Source organism: Symphalangus syndactylus, chromosome 18 (assembly GCF_028878055.3).
Source record: "Symphalangus syndactylus isolate Jambi chromosome 18, NHGRI_mSymSyn1-v2.1_pri, whole genome shotgun sequence".
NCBI classification, from domain to species: domain Eukaryota; kingdom Metazoa; phylum Chordata; class Mammalia; order Primates; family Hylobatidae; genus Symphalangus; species Symphalangus syndactylus.
In genome coordinates, this window is record NC_072440.2 from 86,126,762 (window position 1) to 86,146,507 (window position 19,746).

The 19,746-nt window shown below is 41.4% G+C and overlaps 2 protein-coding genes across 2 annotated transcripts in view; one reads left to right on the forward strand and one right to left on the reverse strand.

The window, feature by feature from the left end:
- The window catches only part of ASXL2 (ASXL transcriptional regulator 2), a 555,729-nt gene that overhangs the window by 181,707 nt on the left and 354,276 nt on the right, over nt 1–19,746 (forward strand). The gene's annotated exons all lie outside the window — the stretch shown is intronic.
- Nucleotides 1–19,746, reverse strand: part of RAB10 (RAB10, member RAS oncogene family) — a 98,900-nt gene that overhangs the window by 28,929 nt on the left and 50,225 nt on the right. The window contains exon 2 of the mRNA XM_055252971.2: nt 10,671–10,731. Within this exon, the coding sequence (XP_055108946.1) occupies nt 10,671–10,731 (61 nt within the window). The remainder of the gene's footprint in view (nt 1–10,670; nt 10,732–19,746) is intronic.

Here is a 19,746-nt window from a genome sequence, read left to right on the forward strand (position 1 = left end):
AAGACACCTGGCCAACATGGTGAAACCACATCTCTACTAAAAATACAAAAATTAGCCATGTGTGATGGCACGTGCCTGTAATCCCACCTGCTCGGGAGGCTGAGGTAAGAGAACTGCTTGAACCCGGGAGGCACAGGTTGCAGTGAGCCGAGATGGTGCCACTGCACTCCAGCTTGGGTGACAGAGTGAGACTCCGTCTCAAAATAAATAAATAAAAATAAAGCAAAAAACCCCAATCTCAACCCTACATCTCTCCAACTATCCCTGCTCCTCTTTCAAGTTAATATTTTTAAAACTTTTATTTTGAAATAATTACAGCCTTACAGGAAGTTACAAAACTGTGCAGAGAGGTCCTGGGTACCTTTCACCCAGCTTTTCCTAATGATAATATCTTATACTACTGCAACATAATAGCAAAACCAGAAAATGGACATTGGATACAATCTACAGACCTTATTAAGATTTCAGGGTTTTTTTTTTTTTTACATGCACTTATTTGTGTATGTGTGTATATATAGTTCTCTACAATTTATTATATGTACAGATTTGTGTAACTACCACAAGATAAAGAACTATTACATCACCTCTTTACTCCCCATAGTCCCTAAACTCTGATCAATAATCTGTTTTTTATGTTTATATTTTTTTCATTTCCAGAATGTTATGTAATTGGAATCAGGTAGTATGCTACCTTTTGAAATTGGCATTTAACACTTCTTTCACCATAACGCTCTTGAAGTCCTCTCCAAGTTTTTGTACGTAATCCTGGTCTGTCCCATTTCATTGCTGAGTAGCATTCTATGGTATGTCTGTATCACAATTTGTTTAATCATTCACCCATGGAAGGACATTCAGGGTTGTTTCCAGTTTTTGGCTATAACGAAGTTCGAAGAATATTCATTTACAGGTTTCTATGTGGACATATCTTTTCATTTCTTTGAAATAAATGCCCAGGAATGTTATTTATGGGTAATATAGTAAGTGTATAACGATAAGAAACTGGCAAACTTTTTCCAGAGTGGCTCTATCACTTGACATTTGCACTAGCAACATATAAAAGATCCAGTTTCTCTGCATCCTCACCAGCATTTGATGCTGTCACTATTTTTTATTTCTGTAGTTCTAAGAGGGCATATAACAATATTTCATCATCACATTAATCTGTATTTCTCTGTGGCTAAGATGGTGAACATTTTTTCATGTGTTTATTTGCCATCCACACATCCTCTTTGGTGAAATGTCTATGTTTTTTTTTTTTTTTTGTCCATTTTCTAATTGGATTGTTAGTTTTTTGTTTTTGGGTTTTTTTTTTTTTTTTTTTTTTTTGAGGTGGAGTTTCGATCTTGCTGCCCAGGCTGGAGTGCAATGGCACAGTCTCGGCTCACTGCAACCTCTGCCTCCTGGGTTCAAGTGATTCTCCTGCCTCAGCCTCCCAAGTAGCTGGGATTACAGGCGCCCACCACCACGCCCAGCCAACTGTTGTATTTTTAGTAGAGATGGGGTTTCACCATGTTGGCCAGGCTCGTCTCGAACTCCTGACCTCAGGTGATCAGCCCGCCTTGGCCTCCCAAAGTGCTGGGATTACAGGCGTGAGCCACTGCGGCTAGCCTGGATTGTCAGTTTTTTGTCTTTTTACTGTTGACTTTTGAAAGTTCTTTTTATACAGAAGTCCTTTGTCAGATACACTGGCTTGTAAATATTTTCTCCAAGTCTGTAGCTAGTCTTTTCATTCCCTTGACAGGGTATTTTGTAGAGAGGAAGCTTTTAATTTTGTGAAAGTCTAATTAAGTTACTGATTGTTTTTTCTTTTACAGATCATGTGTTTAGTGTTATGTCTAAGAATTCTTCACCTAGTCTTGTTTTTTTTTTTTTTTTTTTTTGAAACAGGGTGTCACTCTGTCTCCCAGGCTGGAGTGTAGTGGCATGATCTCAGCTCACTGCAACCTCCACCACCCAGGTTCAAGAGATTCTCCTGCCTCAGCCTCTGGAATAGCTCAGATTACAGGCACGTGCCACCACGTCCAGCTAATTTTTATATTTTTAGTAGAGATGGGGTTTCACCATGTTGGCCAGGCTGGTCTCGAACTCCTGGCCTCAGATGATCTGCCCGCTTCAGCCTCCCAAAGTGCTGGGGTTATGGGCGTGAGCCACCGCACCCGGCCTCTTCACGTAGTCTTACGTTCCAAAGATTTTCTCCTGTATTTTCTTCTAAAAGCCTTATGGGTTTTTTTCTTTTTTTGAGACAGTCTTGCTCTGTCGCCCAGGTTGGAGTGCAGTGGTGTGATCTCGGCTCATTGCAACCTCTGCCTTGCGGGTTCAAGAGATTCTCCGGCCTCAACCTCCCGAAGAGCTGGGACTATAGGCATGCGCCACCACACTGGAGAATTTTTGTATTTCTAGTAGAGACGGGGTTTCGCCATGTTGGCCAGGCTGATCTCAAACTCCTGACCTCAGATGATCCACCTGCCTCAGCCTCCGAAAGTGCTGGGGTTATAGGCGTGAGCCACCGTGCCTGGCCACCTTATGGTTTTATTAAACCGATGGTACATTTTGAGTTAATTTCAAATAGGACATTTCTATGAATGTCCTATTGCTCAAGCACCATTTGCTGGAAATGTCGAAGTAATAACCTTCCTCCAATGAATTGCTTTTGTACCTCTGTCAAAAATCTGCAGGCCACACCACAGTTCAATCTGTGTCTGGGTTCTTTATTCTGTTGCAATCTCCTATGTGTCTAGGCCTCCTCCATTACCATACTGTCTTGGATTAATGTGGCTAAATAAAAAGTTTTACAACCAGGTAGATTGATTCTTCCCACTTATTTTACTTTGTCAAAATTGTTTTAGCTATCCTAGCCTTCCCATATAAATACTAGGATAAGCTTGTCTATATTTACATAAAAATTTTCCCAGCAAAATAGAGTTTTCTCTAGTTGCTGTTTTCCCACTTTCAGTCCTTAACTGATTCTAATAGGATTGCTATTACTGATTACTCTACCAAAACTCCTTTTCAGAAGGTCTCAAATAACCTGGATGCCAAATCCAATAGCTATTTCCTTTTCATATATCATCCACCTCTTAATGACAGGGATATGGTTTTTTTTTTGTTTTTTTTTTTTTTGAGACGGAGTCTCGCTCTGTCACCCAGGCTGGAGTGCAGTGGCGCGATCTCGGCTCACTGCAAGCTCCGCCTCCTGGATTCACGCCATTCTCCTGCCTCAGCCTCTCCGAGTAGCTGGGACTACAGGGGCCCGCCACCACGCCCGGCTAATTTTTTGTATTTTTAGTAGAGACGGGGTTTCACCGTGGTCTCGATCTCCTGACCTCGTGATCCGCCCGCCTCGGCCTCCCGAATTGCTGGGATTACAAGCGTGAGCCACCGCACCCAGCCGACAGGGATATGTTCTGAGAAATGCATCATTAGACTATGTCATCATTGTGCACACATCATAGAGTGTACTTATACAAACCTAAATGATTAGAGCCTACAACACACCTGCACTATGTGGTATAGCATATTGCTCCCAGGCTACAAACCTGTAGAGTATGTGACTATACTGAATACAGTAGACAACTGTAACACAATAACTATTTGTGTATCTAAATATGTCTAAACATAGAAAAGGTACAGTAAAAATGTATTACAATATTGATAGGACAACCATTGTGTATGCAGTCACTGACTAAAATATCATTATGCACTGCATGACTGCATCTTAATCACTAAGTAGGATTCTACACAGTTGACTGCATTCTCTTTTTTCTTTTTTTTTTTTTTTCTGAGACGGAGTCTCACAGAGTGCAGTGGCACAATCTCGGCATACTGCATCCTCCACCTCCCGGGTTCAAGTGATTTGCCTGCCTCAGCCTCCCAACTAGCTGGGATTACAGGTGTGTGCCACCACGCTCAGCTAATTTTAATATTTTTAGTAGAGATGGGGTTTCACTGTGTTGGCCAGGCTGGTCTCAAACTCCTGACCTCAGGTGATCCGCCTGCCTCGGCCTCCCAAAGTGCTGAGATTACAGGTGTGAGCCATTGCACCCAGCCGACTGCATTCTCTTCTTGTAACACTTCATTCTCATGACTCCTTGGATAAGTTTCTGGTCTTCATTCTAAGTCACTGGCTGCTTGTTCACAATACCTTTTGTTGGCATTCTAAGATTCAGAGATGATGGACTGCCGTTCTCCACACATCAGCCAGAGTGATCTTCTTTTGTATGTTTGATCATATTATTCTGCTTAAAATTTCTAATATTGTCATTGGGGGAAAAAAACAGGCTTTCCAACAAATGGTGCTGGAACAACTGAATATATCCATGCAAAAGAAGGAAGTTGGACCTCTACCCCATACCATATACAAAAATTACCTCAAAACAGCAGGGCGTGGTGGCTCATGCCTGTAATCCCAGGACTTTGGGAGGCTGAGGCGGGTGGATCATGAGGTCAGGAGATTGAGATCATCCTGGCTAATACAGTGAAACCCCATCTCTAATAAAAATACAAAAAATTAGCCAGGCATGGTGGCGGGCGCCTGTAGTCCCAGCTACTCAGGAGGCTGAGGCAGGAGAATGGCATGAACCTGGGAGGCGGAGCTTGCAGTGAGCCGAGATAGCGCCACTGCACTTCAGCCTGGGTGACAGAGCAAGACTCCATCTCAAAAAAAAAAAAAAAAAAAAATTTCCTCAAAACAGATCAAGACCTAAATCCAAGAGCTGAACTATAAAAACTCTTAGAAGAAACTATAGGGTTCATCTTCAAATCTTGGATTTGACAACTGTTTCTTAAACATGTCACCAAAGCACAAACAACAAAAGAAAAAACAGGTAAATGGGACAAGTAAATTAAAAACTTGTATTTCAGTGAACAATACAAGGTGAAAAGACAACCCACAGAATGGAAGAAACTATTTGCGAACTTGTGTATCTGATATGGGACTTGTGTATGCAGAATATACAAAGAACTTACAACTCAACAATAAAAGGACAAATGACCAAACTTAAAAATCAGCAAAAGATCTAAACAGGCATTTATCCAAGGAAGATACACAAATGGCCAATAAACACTTAAGATGCTCAACATCCTTAGTCATTAGTGAAATGCAAATAAAAACCACAATGAGATACCAACCTAGCTCCCCACCACCACAGGATGGCTATAACCCAAACGACAATAATATACGTTAGTGAGGATGTAGAAAAATTGGGACCCTCACACCCTGTTGGTGACAATGTAAAATGATGCAGCCATGTTAGAAAACAGTCAGGGAGTTCCACAAAATGTTCAACGTGGAGCTACCATATAATCCAACAATTCTAGGTATATAACCAAAAGAAATGAAAACTTGTATGTCCACACAAAAACATAGACGCGAATGTTCACAGCAACATTACTCATACTAGCCAAAAAGTAGAAACAACTGAAAGGTCCATTACTAATGAACGGATAAATAAAATGTGGTATATCCATACAATGGAGTATTATTCAGCCATCAAAAAAGAATGATTCACGTACAACACAGACAGACCCTGATAACCTCATGCTAAGTGAAAGAAACTAGTCACAAAAGACCATATATTATACGATTCCATCTATTTGAAAAGTCCACATAAAGAAATTTTATACAGACAAAGTTGATCAGTGGTTTCCCTGGCGAGGGGATTGGGAGGATGAAGAGTGACAGGTATGGGGTTTCCTTGTAGGGGAGATAAAAATGTTCTAAAATGGTAATGATGGTTGTACAAATTTGTGCCTATACTAAAAACTATTAAATTGTTTTAAATGGGTATATTGTATGGTATGTGAATTATGTATAAAAAAGTCATTACAAAACAAACCAAAAATATGACTAGGCTTTCCAAAAAAATAAAAGTAAAAACAGAAAACTTCCAATAAAAACTCATTATAACCAGAATCAATTCCAAACTCTTTATTCTGGGGATTACAAAGCCTCACAGTAGTTTAAACCTTTCTCCAGCCCCTCTCATTTTGAAGTACTCTTTTCCCTAATCACTAGAAACCATTTTTAAATTCGTTAAGTTTGTTCCTACTAAGAGCTTCTGCAAGATCTGTTCCCACTACCTGCATATGACGGGATTCTCAATCTTTTCATATCTTAAATGCACTTAGCATGTTCACATATCTGCCATCTATTCATTTATCCATCAATCCAAATATTAACTGAATGTCTACTATAGGTTGGGCATTATGCAAGAATATACACAGAACATGGGTTTGGGGTCAGGCTTAAGTTTATCCTCAGGTTCTACCCCTCCCAGCTTAGTGACCTTGAATGTACTTAACTTCCTTGGACCTTTGTAGTAGTTGTTGTTGTTTTCACTTATAAACAATAAGGAGGGATAACGAACAATAAGAAATATTTTCCATAAAAATACGCAAAGCTGCAATAATGTCACCATGAGACTCAAAATTTCATTCTGTGTTTTTAAGATGTCCTAACAATGCTCTACGTCAAGACCATCTTTGCAGATAGATGCTCTATGGTATTAAGAGCTCTCAAGATAATATTTATCTGTGCTTACGCAGTACTCAAAGCTGCTTCACAAGGAAAACCCTGGCTTTGCCTGTAGCCTATTTTTATATAAGTAAAATAAAATGGTTTTTAGCTAAGTGAAAGACTTGGACTTTTTAATCTTAAGAAAATCACAGCCTGGCCAGGCATGGTGGCTCACGCCTGTAATCCCAGCACTTTGGTGAGGCCAAGGCGGGCAGATCACGAGGTCAGGAGATCGAGACCATCCTGGCTAACACGGTGAAACCCCCGTCTCTACTAAAAATACAAAAAATTAGCCGGGTGTGGTGACAGGCACCTGTAGTCCCAGCTACTCGGGAGGCTGAGGCAGGAGAATGGCATGAACTCGAGAGGCAGAGCTTGCAGTGAGCCAAGATAGCGCCACTGCACTCCAGCCTGGGTGACAGAGCGAGACTCTGTCTCAAAAAAAGAAAAAGAAAAAGAAAAAGAAAAATCACAGTCCTGTCACTTGCTCATTTCATCTCAAAGTATACAGATCTGCCCTTGAAAATAAGATAATATCCCATTCTTTCATTCTACCAGTATTATTAAGTACTACACACTAGACATTATTCCAGGCACAACAGATAAGGCTGTAAATGAAATAAAAATTCCTGCCTTAACAAAGTTTATATTCTATTGAAGATGGACAACACATAAAACATTATGGAATGTCAGAGGATTGTAAGTGTTAAGGAAACAAAAAGCAGAGCAAGAAAAGAGATTAAGCCTTCTCAGAGAAAATACCAAACGGCAGATCCTGCCACTACTATGGGAGGGCCTGAAGGCATCAGGGGCCCTGGACTGGAGGCTTCTGGAGTGGTGACTGGGCCAGGGTTGCCACTGAGGCCTAGGAGCTCAAGGAGGCAAGGACAAGGAATAGCTCCCTGTCACCAAGGTGGGTCACCTGTTCAAAGACATGACAATCAAGTTCCTGGAGGGAATCTCTCTCTTCTCCCCGCCCATCAAAGAGTCTGAGATTGTTCACTTTTTCCTAAGGATGTCCTCAAAGATGAGGTTTTGAAGATTATGCCCATGCAAAAAGAGACCTGTGCTGGCCAGTGGACCAGGTTCAAGGGATTTGTCACAGTCAGGGACAAGAGTCACATCAGTCTGTGTGTTAGGTGTTCCAAGGAAGTAGTCCCTGCCACCTGCAAGGCACCATACACTGGCCAACCTCTCCATTTCCCATGTGCAGTGAAGCTACCTGGGGAACAAGATCAGTAAGACCCACAGTCCCTTGCAAGGTAACCACTGCAGCTCTGTGCTGGCGGCCTCATCCCAGTCCCTAGAAGCAGTGTCCGTCCCTGTGCCCAAAAGCTGCTGCTGATGGCCCCTATCAATGACTGCTACACCTCCACCAGGAGCTACACTGCTACCCTAGGCACCTTTGCCAAGGTCACCTTTAATACTATCTTCAAGACCTACAGCTATCTCACCCCCAACACCTCAAGAAAGACAACATGTTCAATGAGTCTCCCTATCAGGAATTCACTGACTATCTTGTAAGACCCACACCGGAGTCTCCATGAAGAAGACCCAGGCTCCAGCTGTGGCTGCTATGTAGTGCTTTTATACAAGAAAAATATAGTGAATTAATTAGGACTCTGAAAAGGGAGAGGGTCCAGCCTGAGCAACATGGTAAAAAGTACAGTAAGATCTAGACTTACCCCACTAAAATATAAGCTTTTGCAGGCAGGGCTCCTATCTGTCCCATTTATGCTTATATTCCTACCACCAACACCTGGCAAATAGGTACTCAACAAACATTTATTGACTAAATGACTTTGGTTGCTTACTGTTCGTATTTCACTTCTCATCTTAAACATCACCTCTGTAGAGAGGACCTCCCTGATCATTCTATCTAGATCACTTCTTCCCTCATCCTTACCCCATTCTCCATCGCTTTACCCTATTCACCTTGCTAGCATTTATCACAATTTGTGATTTATTTATTTACTTGTTTGTTCCTGTCCCTATGGGTGTGAGCTCTGACAGGGCAGGTGTCAGGTTGTCTACTTTTGAAAAAAAAAAAATTATTGAATGAAGAGAAACATAATTTAAGTTCATGGTATTTTGGGTATAGACAAATTGTGTATCGCTGAAGAAATCCAGGTCTTCTTAAAATAAAATGCAACATGAGAAATTTGACATCCTAATTTATAAGGTAAGTAATAACTTCATTATGTTACCAAAAAACACAGAGTTATGAAATTTGGGGTCTCTGCTTTGCACAGCAGATTGATATGCCTCTGGCCTGTTCTGGTTTTGTCAGTGCCCAGACCAAAAATAACTGTCACAATAACAGCCAGAGTACACAGCTTCCCCAACCCCAAGTGTGGTACTAACAATTAAGGAAATATACCTTTTTAATTCCTAGAAACATATCACTTCTTTTTTATAATGTCAGTGGGGAAAGTAGGATTTCACAGCAATTATTGGCTGTCTATTTATTACTTTAAGTAAGGAAAATTCTATTGCCATTGTCCTGTAATTTCAGAAACTTGGTCTTAGTAGACTGTCAAGGAATAATTCTTTAATAGCAGAGGATTAGAGAGTAGTTTTGAAAGCAGGCTTAGAAACCTGTATTATGGTGACATAAAAAGATACTGTGAACATTTGTACAATGTTTAATTGTCCCTTCAGATATTTAACACCTCCTTTTGCTTATTAGATTTGACCTGCTGGACTGGATTAGACTTGGGCATATGTGTGTATGCAAAACTAAAAATAATGTCACCAATAAACAAGCAGCTGTGGCTATTTTTAGGCCTGGGCAACAGATCATCAGTAAGCCTAGAAATAGTGAGGCAAGGACCCTGTTCCCTGGTTTGAAATAAACTACTGATTGCCTTAACAACTGGTAGGGGCTGGTATAATCAGAGTCCGGGCAGGACCCAGGACAGCACCCAGGAAAAGGATAATTTAAAATCAAGGAGCTAGGTCATTCTGTGGGGTAGATACAGTCATGTTGAAAAGTATAAAAGTTTGAAATACATAAATGAAAATGGGATCTAGAATGTTAAAAAAAACTGACCAGGCGCAGTGGCTCATGCCTGTAATCCCAGCACTTTGGGAGGCCGAGGTGGGCGGATCACGAGGTCAGGAGATCGAGACCATCCTGGCTAACACAGTGAAATCCCATCTCTACTAAAAATACAAAAAAAAAATTAGCCAGGCGTGGTGGCGGGTGCCTATAGAACTAGCTACTCGGGAGGCTGAGGCAGGAGAATGGTGTGAACCTGGGAGGTGGAGCTTGCAGTGAGCCGAGATAGTGTCACTGCACTCCAGCCTGGGCGACAGAGCGAGACTCCATCTCAAAAAAAAAAAAGAAACAAAAAACAGAAATACAGTGACAGAAAGCACAGTGGCTGCCTGGGGACCAGGGGTATCGAGGAAGAAGGATTACAAAAGATCACAAAGAGGAAACTTTTGAGGTGACAAATATGTTCATTATCTTGACTGTGGTGATTGTTTTACAGGTTTATACATATGTCAAAACTTATCAAATTGTACACTTTGTGCACTTATTCTATATCAATTATACCTCAATAAAGCTGTTTTCTCAAAAGGAGTAACAGATTTCACAGGGTCCTTGTTAGTAATTAATGGGTTAATATACAGAATACACATAAAACATAATATTTGCTGGAAAATATTGCCATTATAATTCTAAATTCTATGATTCAGACAAACACAAATTGAAAGAATTGTTTGTACTTCTTCAGGCAAACCTAACACAAACTAATAAAAATAGTGCCCATAAAAAGTTAAAAACATATTAAAGAAAACAAATATTTTCACAATGCATTTCACTAAAAACTTTGCATATATTATTTCATGTAATCCTTATAACAATCCATTGAGATGGGTGTTACTATCCCCCTTTACATATGAAGATAAAAAGCCTAATAATGAGTATATAACTTGCCTCAGTTCATACAGTAAGTAGAAAAGATTATTAGAGCTCATGGACTTAAGTCCATGCAATGGTTTTTACTGCACAAAAAGGTCACCTGACTGCCTGCTTTAAAAAGGAAAGTCTCACAGAATCTAAACCTGTGACAAAAAAGAATTTCACTGTGAAACCTTAAGGAACCTGGCATTCTGCTACTACATAAAGTAAATTAGCATCACTTACCATATCTGTAGCTTGATCTTCTTTCCTTGTAATTCAACTGTTTTGATCTTGAAGTCTATTCCTACAATGCAGAAAAAATGGTAAACTGTAACTGTGGCTTTACATTTGGCTATACTAAAATTAATCACAGTAAAAACGCTCACACCTTTTAAACTTGTCTGTGGTTTGTTTGATTCCAGATATTCACCAAGTATGCAACACTGAGCAAATGTATCCAATTTTAAACCTGAGTAATACAAGATCCAGGACAGGAGGAAAAATAGATACAGAAAGACCAAATTTTGGGCTGGGCATGGTGGCTCATGCCTCTAATCCCAGCACTTTTGAGAGGCTGAGGCGGGCAGATGGCATAAGCCCAGGAGTTCGAGACCAGCCTGGGCACATGGTGAAACCCTGTCTCTACTAAAAATACAAAAATAATAAAAACATAAAAAATTAGCCGGGCATAGTGGCACACGACTGTAGTCCCAGCTGTTCAGGAGGCTGAGGTGGAAGAATCCCCTGAACCCAAGAGGCAGAGGTTGCAGTGAGCCTTTAATTGCACCACTGCACTTCAGCCTGGGCAACAGAACAAGACCATGTCTCAAAAAAAAAAAAAAAAAGAAAAGAAAAAGAAAAAAGAAAAAGAAGAAAGAGTGAGTTTTTACAAATTAGGATATAAGAAAGAAAAATTTAAAATATCTAATATTCTAACACATACGAATAAAAAGGTTCCTCGTGGGGGAAAAATACTGCCTTTGCTAAGTTGCAGAACAAAGGAAAACTACCAAGGATAGAGGGTCATTTCATAATGATAAAGCAGTCTATTCTTTAGGAAGGGATAAAAATACAAATGTTTAGCATGAAGCAAAAATTAATAGAACTGCAAAGAGAAATACATAAACCTACAATTATAGTTGGAGACTTCAACATCCCTTCCCTCAAAACCAGATTTTTTAAGTAGACAGAAAAATCAATAATGATACAGAAGACTTAAACCACACTATATTAACCAATTTGACATAACTGACATATACAGAAATCTCCATCTAACAGCAACAGAATACATACCATTTTCAAGTACAGACTGAGTATGTATCAAGAGAAAACATAAGGGTCGTAAAAGAAGTTTCAACACATTTAACAGTATTGAAGTTGCCAGGCACGGGGCTCACGCCTGTAATCCCAGCACTTTGAGAGGCCAAGGCAGGCGGATCACCTGAGGTCAGGAGTAGAGACCAGTCTGGCTAATGTGGTGAAACCCCATCTCTACTAAAAATACAAAAATACCATGCCCGGGTGTGGTAGGGCATGCTTGCAATCCCAGCTACTTGGGAGGCTGACGCAGAAGAATCACTTGAATCCGGGAGGCGGAGGATGCAGTGAGCTGAGATCGCGCCACTGCAGTCCAGCCTGGGCGACAGAGCGAGACTCCGTCTCAAAAACAAAGAAAAGAGTATTGAGGTCATACAAAGTATGTTTCCGTTTTCTGTTTTTTTTTTTTTTTTTTTTTTTTTTTTGGTGAGACAAGGTCTTGCTCTGTCACCCAGGCTAGAGTGCAGTGGCATGATCTTAGCTCACTGTAACCTCCACTTTCCGGCTTAAGTGATCCTCTTACCTCAGCCTTCCAAGTAGCCAAGACCACAGGCACAAGCCACCATGTCTAGCTAAGTGTTGTATCTTTTTGTAGGATGGAGTCTTGCCATGTTGCCCAGGCTGGTCTTGAATGCTCAAACTGACCCACCGGCCTTGGCCTCCCAAGGTGCTAGGATTACAGGCGTGAGCCACCGCACCCAGCCCAAAGTATGTTTTCTGCCTGCAACAAAACTGAACTGGAAATCAATAACAGAAACACATCTGGGAAAACTCCCAAATATTTGGAAATTCATGGTCAAAAAAGAAATTATAGTGAAAATTAGAAAATTTCTGAAATGAATTAAAATGAGAACATAGTATCAAAATTTGTAGGATACAGCTAAAGCAGTGTTTCAGGGAGAAGTTCATAGTATTATATTAGTATTCACAGTTCACATTAGGAAATAAAACTGTAACAAAATTCAAGCATTGTTTCAGAAGGGGTCAAATACCAAAATAGGTTAAGTCAGTAATTCTTAAAGTATGTTCCAAAGATCAAAAAAGCCAAGTTTTCAAAAGTAGTCCCCTACAGGGCTTACTTGACAGAGTAGAAAAGAAGTTACTAGAGAAAGAAAAAGGTACCTTCAAAACAAAGTCAATCCAGAAAAAGGCATAAGCTGCAAACTAAACATTACTAGAAGATCCATCCATCCATCCATCCATCCATCCATCCACCCACCCATTATGGCAAGGATGCCACAAAAATACTCTAAAGTTCTGGCATACATCCTTACACTTTCTACATGAGAATTCTGAAGCTGCTCTGTGACTGTATCATGTTATGAATGACAGCAATAGTCCATTTGACTTGAAGGCAATAAGTGGAGTAAAAAGATAGTAAAAAGCAAAGTGAAAGACAAGGCTAACATCTGTTTATAAAAGGAATATTAAGTAAATTTGCGACAAATTTGAGTTATCCAATCCCAGCAATAGGGCAGTCCCAATAAACTGAAACTTACTTCACTACAAAACATCCAGAAATGTTTCATATATCAAGCACACTGGCCATAAATTTCTCCAAGAGAAATTGCTGTACACCAGAAATAAAGACGTAACTGAAAACCAGAGCAGATAAACAGGCGTTACTTGCACTTTGGCAGTGGCAGGGCTGTGGAGAACAAAACCAAAGAGCTTGCTTTTTGTTTTGTTTTTTGGAGACAGGCTGTTGCTCTGTCGCCCAGGATGGAGTGCAGTGTCAGTCATGGCTCATGCAGCCTCAACCTCCTGGGCTCAGGTCATCCTCCCACCTCAGCCTCCTGAGTAGCTGGGACTACAGGTATGTGCCACCCTGCCCAGCTAATTCTTGTATTTTTTGTAGAAACGACGTCCCATTATGTTGCCCAGGCTGGTGCTCCAACTCCTGGGCTCAAGTGATCCTCTTGCCACAGCCTTCCAAGATGCCAGGATTACGGGCGTGAGCCACTGCGTCCAACCTGAGCTTGCTTTTTTTTTGAGACAGAGTCTCACTCTGTCGCCCAGGCTGGAGTGCAGTTGCGCTATCGCGGCTCACTGCAAGCTCTGCCTCCCGGGTTCATGCCATTCTCCTGCCTCAGCCTCCCGACTATCTGGGACTACAGGCATCCACCATCACGCCTGGCTAATTTTTTGTATTTTTAGTAGAGACGGGGGTTTCACCGTGTTAGCCAGGATGGTCTCGATCTCCTGACCTCGTGATCCACCCACCTCGGCCTCCTGAAGTGCTAGGATTAGAGGCGTGATCCACCGTGCCCGGCCTGAGCTTGCATTTTTAACAGCCATACTGAGAACACGATGAAAGGTCTAGGTCTGAAAGCTTTAAGTAATTGGAACCAATACCTTCTTTGCCTGAAACCTAGAAAGGACTACAATCTTAGTGAGAGCTGTCTAGGGAAAAAACAAAACACAACTATTCACTGGCAAAGGGCAATCATAAGGAAGCTTCTGATATCAGGCCTCATGGTTCAGATCTGACGATCCAAATACATAAAAAATGATCTTTGGCTATTAACAGCAAATGTAAAAACTGTCTGAAGGTACAAATCCTTTCTTCAGACCCTACAGGATTCCCACAAATAAAACTCTATTTTTTTTTTCTTTTTTTTTTTTTGAGACGGAGTCTCGCTCTGTCGCCCAGGCAGGAGTGCAGTGGCGCAATCTCGGCTCACTGCAAGCTCCGCCTCTCGGGTTCACGCCATTCTCCTGCCTCAGCCTCTCCGAGTAGCTGGGACTACAGGCGCCCGCCACCATGCCCAGCTAATTTTTTTTGTATTTTTAGTAGAGACGGGGTTTCACCGTGGTCTCGATCTCCTGACCTCGTGATCCGCCCGCCTCGGCCTCCCAAAGTGCTGGGATTACAAGCGTGAGCCACTGCGCCCGGCCCAAAACTCTATTTAATACTAGCTTACAATACAAAATTAAGAAACATTAAACACTACATAAAACTTACCCATTTTGAGTAAGTTAACAAAGACAATTGAACCCCCGAATTTTCAGATACAATAATTACTTAACATGATTAAAATTACTAAGGAGGGCCGGGCACAGTGGCTCACGCCCGTTATCCCAGCACCTTGGGTGGCTGAGGCAGGGGTATTACTTGAAGTCAAGAGTTCAAGACTAGCCTGGCCAATGTGGTGAAACTCCGTCTCTACTAAAAATACAAAAATTAGCCAGGCATGGTGGCACGTGCCTGTAATCCCAGCTACTCAGGAGGCGGAGGCATGAGAATCGCTTGAACCTGGGAGGCACAGGCTGCAGTGAGCCGAGATCGCACCACTGCACTCCAGCCTGGGCAACAGTGCAAAGCTATGTCTCAAAAAAATACATAATAAATAAATACGGCCAGGCGCGGTGGCTCACGCCTGTAATCCCAGCATGTTCAGAGGCTTGAGGCGGGAGGGTCACTTGAGGTCAGGAGTTTGAGACCAGCCTAGCCAACATGGTGAAACTCCACCTCTATTAAAAATATAAAAATTAGCCAGGCGTGGTGGTGGGCGCCTGTAATCCCAGCTACTTGGGAGGCTGAGACAGAGGAATTGCTTGAACCCGGGAGGTGAAGGTTGCAATGAGTCAAGACCGTGCCACTGCACTCCAGCCTGGGTGACAAGAATGAAACTCTGTCTCAAACACATAAAATGAAGTGAAAAAATGAGATGAAATGAAATCGATAAAATAAGGGGACTTTTTTTTTTTTTTTAAGTAAGGAAAAAGGCTGAGTGTGGTGGCTCATGCCTATAATCCTAGCACTTTGACAGGCCAAGGTAAGAGGATCGCTTGAGTCCAGGAGTTCAAGACCAGCCTGAGCAACATGGCAAAACCTTATCTCTACAAAAAAATTAGCCAGGCATGGTGATGCACACCTGTAGTCCCAGCTACTTGGGAGGCTGTGGTGGGAGGATCATCTGAGTCCAGGATATTGAGGTTGCAGTGAGCTGTGATCATGCCACTGCACTCCAGCCTGAGCAACACAGTAACACCCCACTCAAAATAAATAATAAACATTAGAAAAACAAAAACAAGGTAGTAAATTTTTCATAAAGCTTGACTTTAAAAGCTGTCCTTTCATTGAGATTACAGCCAGAGTAAGTTTTTGAAAATGACAAGTTGATTTGTTTTCTCTATGATTTCAGGATAAAATTGTGAAAATGCCTCTTAGTATCAAAGTCTTCAGTCTACATGACATCCCTGATCATCATGTTTTCTCATGTCTCTCGTTTAGCATATGCTACTTCCTAAATCCTCTCCTCACCCCAGTTTTCTTTTCCTGGTAAACTTCATTTATCTTTCAAGATTCAGTTTTGCTCCTGTGGAACAAACACAAGAGAGGTATCTATGCAAGCCTCAACTGACAGTGAACATCTAATGAAGCAATCTGTCTCAAACACATAAACAGACCTAAAGGTAAATCAAACTTCAGAAAAAAATATGTGCTGCAATCTTAAATATATATATACATGAGATAATTAAAACCTGTTATGTGTTTCTAAAGAATATTGGTTTGATCCGTATTGCTGACATCATCTTTCCATGGCAGATGGATGATAGTATATACCAATAATTAAAACTTCAAATAAAGACTTCACAAATTTTTCCAGGGAAAGAATTATTTTTGGTCCAAATATTCTGGGGATCCAGGGAAGAAAAAAGAAAACAAAGTCCTTGCCCATAAACTTCTGCAAAGAGGTCCTGGGGTAGGGAAATGCTCACCATATAAAAGAAACAGTATCATTCAGTGAGTTTCCTGCCCATACCTTAGCTCTACTCTGCATCTCATTTTTCATAACTAACCTCTCACCAAGAAATGGTTTAACGACAACCTTCAACAAAACCTGTTATCCCCAGAATCTACAATAATGCCCCATCCCTTCAAACTCTTGGGTTTACCTTATTGCTCCCCTCTTAATTTGAGCCAGTCTGCTTTTTAATCAGTCAAAATCTTTCAGCTTGCCCCATTAAGTTTCTCATACACAATCAAAAGAAAAAAGGGCCATTTACCCACCATTTAATCTAACCGTATTTCTACAGCCCATATTATGTTTTCCTTAAGAATTTCTCAGAAAATCATCCTAAAATGACCCAGCCGTCTAGACTAAGTCTGAACATGACCAACAACTTCAGCTAGGTATACAATTTATTAATTAATCTTAATGACAAGTGTGACAACTGATACTATTTCAGGAAACTTGCCTGAAGAAAGATGAAATAAGGATACAATCTGAAAGCTCTAAACCCCTTGGGATGGAAACTAGGCATCACTGGAAAGTGTCTAAGAATTTGGGCTGTTTTCAGGTACCTACTTAATCTAACTGGTCAAGATAGAAGCCTCATTTTGGACTCCTTGAGTTTCCCTCACATTTCTTCTAGTCAATAATCACAACTACTAGGTTCTATTACTAAACCTTTTAAATTTGGAGGTTAAGGATCCTTCCTCACTGAGTTTCCTCTCCATTTCACTTTTTGTTTTTATCAAACTTCTTGAAAGTTACCTATATGTGCTGTCTCTAGTTTTTTCTCCTCTCACCTCTTGAATCCTTTCCAAACAGGCTTTGTTGTTATTATTAACCACCCCAACACACACACACACACAGACACACACACACACACACACACAGACACACACACAGCTCTCGCTATGATCGATTATCTCCATGTTCCCAAATCCAATGATCATTCCTAAGTCCTCATCTGATCTTTTTTTCTTTTTTTTTTTCCAAGACACAGTCTCACTCTTTCATCCAGGCTGGAGTGGAGTGGCACCATCTCAGCTCACTGCAACCTCTGCCTTCCAAGTTCAAGCAATTCTCCTGCCTCAGCCTCCCGAGAAGCTGGGACTACAGGCACGCACCACTACACATGGCTAACTTCTGTATTTTTAGTAAAGTCAGGGTTTCACCATGTTGGCCAGGCTGGTCTCGAACTCCTGACCTCAGGCGATCCACTCACCTTGGCCTCCCAAAGTTCTGGGATTACAGGCATGAGCCACCACGCCCAGTCCTCATCTGATTTTACTAGCTGTAGATGAAGGAATTCTTCCCTCTTTTCTGCATGAAAACGCCTGACTTTCCTACCTTTCTACCCACTCATCAATCTTCATTGCTGGTTTCTCCTCATCTCTCTGACCCCTAAAAATTGAAGTGGACTTCTCTTTTCTATCTTGACACATTCCCTAGTTTCATGGTTTTAAATTCCACATACACACTGATGATCTCTCACCTCAACTCTCCCTGAACTCCAAACCCAAGATACCCAACTGCTTATTAGTTATCTCCATATCCCATCTCTCACAAAGACTAAAAGGAAAACTCTTTAAATCCATAAATAAGGCCCTACATATTCTCCCACCTCCCCCTTTCTACCCTGCCCTCAAAATTTTCTACATCATCTCACTCTGATCTAGCTAACTGTATTGACTTCCTTTTTGTTGCTCTATGCACAAGACAGCCAGGTTCGCCTCTCACTACCTTCCCATTAAGGTACTATTCCCCTAACCTCTGACTACCTTTCTCGTCCATCGTGGCTCTTTCCCCTAGCTACCCTAAGTTGCAATATTTCTCTATGTCCCCCACCCATTGTCTATTAATACATGTCTAACCTTCTTCCTGACTTTTAAACTTTAACGTGTCCTTATTTCTGTTATTATCGGTCTCTCATTGCCAAAATGTGAGACCCAAAAGGGTAGTAGAGATTTTTATCTGTTTTGAGTTAAATTTCCCAGACCTAGAACAATACCTGACGTTTAGCAGGCAATCCAAGAAATATCTGTCGAATAAACAGATAAATGATGTTTTCTAGAGAAATTAAAGAGTCCCTGAGAAAAATGTTTCACCCTTAAGTTGAAACATCACTTGACAAGCCCCACCCTTTTCTACTCTGCTTTCAATCAGCTTTTTAGCGCCTCAGGCCAAAGGTTCCAATGAGATATCACAACTTCTTTTTTTGGGGGGAAGACCAGGCTTGGGTGCAGTGGCATGATGTCGGCTCACTGCAACCTCCACCTCTCAGGTTCAAGCCATTCTCCTGCTACAGCGCCCGGGGCAGCTGGGACTACAGGCGTGTGCCACCACACCCAGTTAACTTTTGTATTTTTAGTAGAGAGGGGGTTTCACCATGTTGGGGAGGCTGGTCTTGAACTCCTGGCGTTATGTGATCCGCCCTCCTTGGCGTCCCAAAGTGCTGGGATTACAAACATGAGCCACTGCGTCTGGCCAGATATCAAAACAATTAAGGAAAAAAAAAAAGTTAACAGAGGCAATGTGAGACATAATAAATTAGAAAAGCAAGCCAAGAGGTCTGACATCTAACAGAAGTTTGAAAAAAGAGAAAGTGACATATAGAAAATAATCAAAAAAAATGAGGCAAGAAAACAGAACTAAAGAATCTACTTCTAGGCCGGACGCGGTGGCTCACGCCTGTAATCCCAGCACTTTGGGAGGCCAAGGCGGGTGGATCACGAGGTCAGGAGATCGAGACCATCCTGGCTAACACGGTGAAACCCCATCTCTACTAAAAATACAAAAAATTCTCCAGGCGTGGTGGTGGGCACCTGTAGTCCCAGCTACTCCGGAGGCTGAGGCAGGAGAATGGCGTGAGCCCGGGAGGCAGAGCTTGCAGCGAGCTGAGATCGCAACACTGCACTCCAGCCTGGGTGACAGAGCGAGACTCAGTCTCAAAAAAAAAAAGAATCTACTTCTAAACTGAAAAACTCACCAAGAACCTAGCATAATGAACAATGAGCATAAAACTTACACCAAAGTACATCACAATGAAATTTCAAAATACCAGAAATAGTTTATAAAAGCATGCACAGAAACAAACTAAGCCACATTAAAAGATCAACTCTCCACTTCTCAATAACACTAAAATCCAGAAGACAAAAGGACAGTATCTTTTAAAAATACTCTCAACCTATATCCAGCCAAAACCAAATGAAAGGCATTCCCAGACATGGAAGATCTCAAAATATTTAGCTCCCATGCATCCTCTC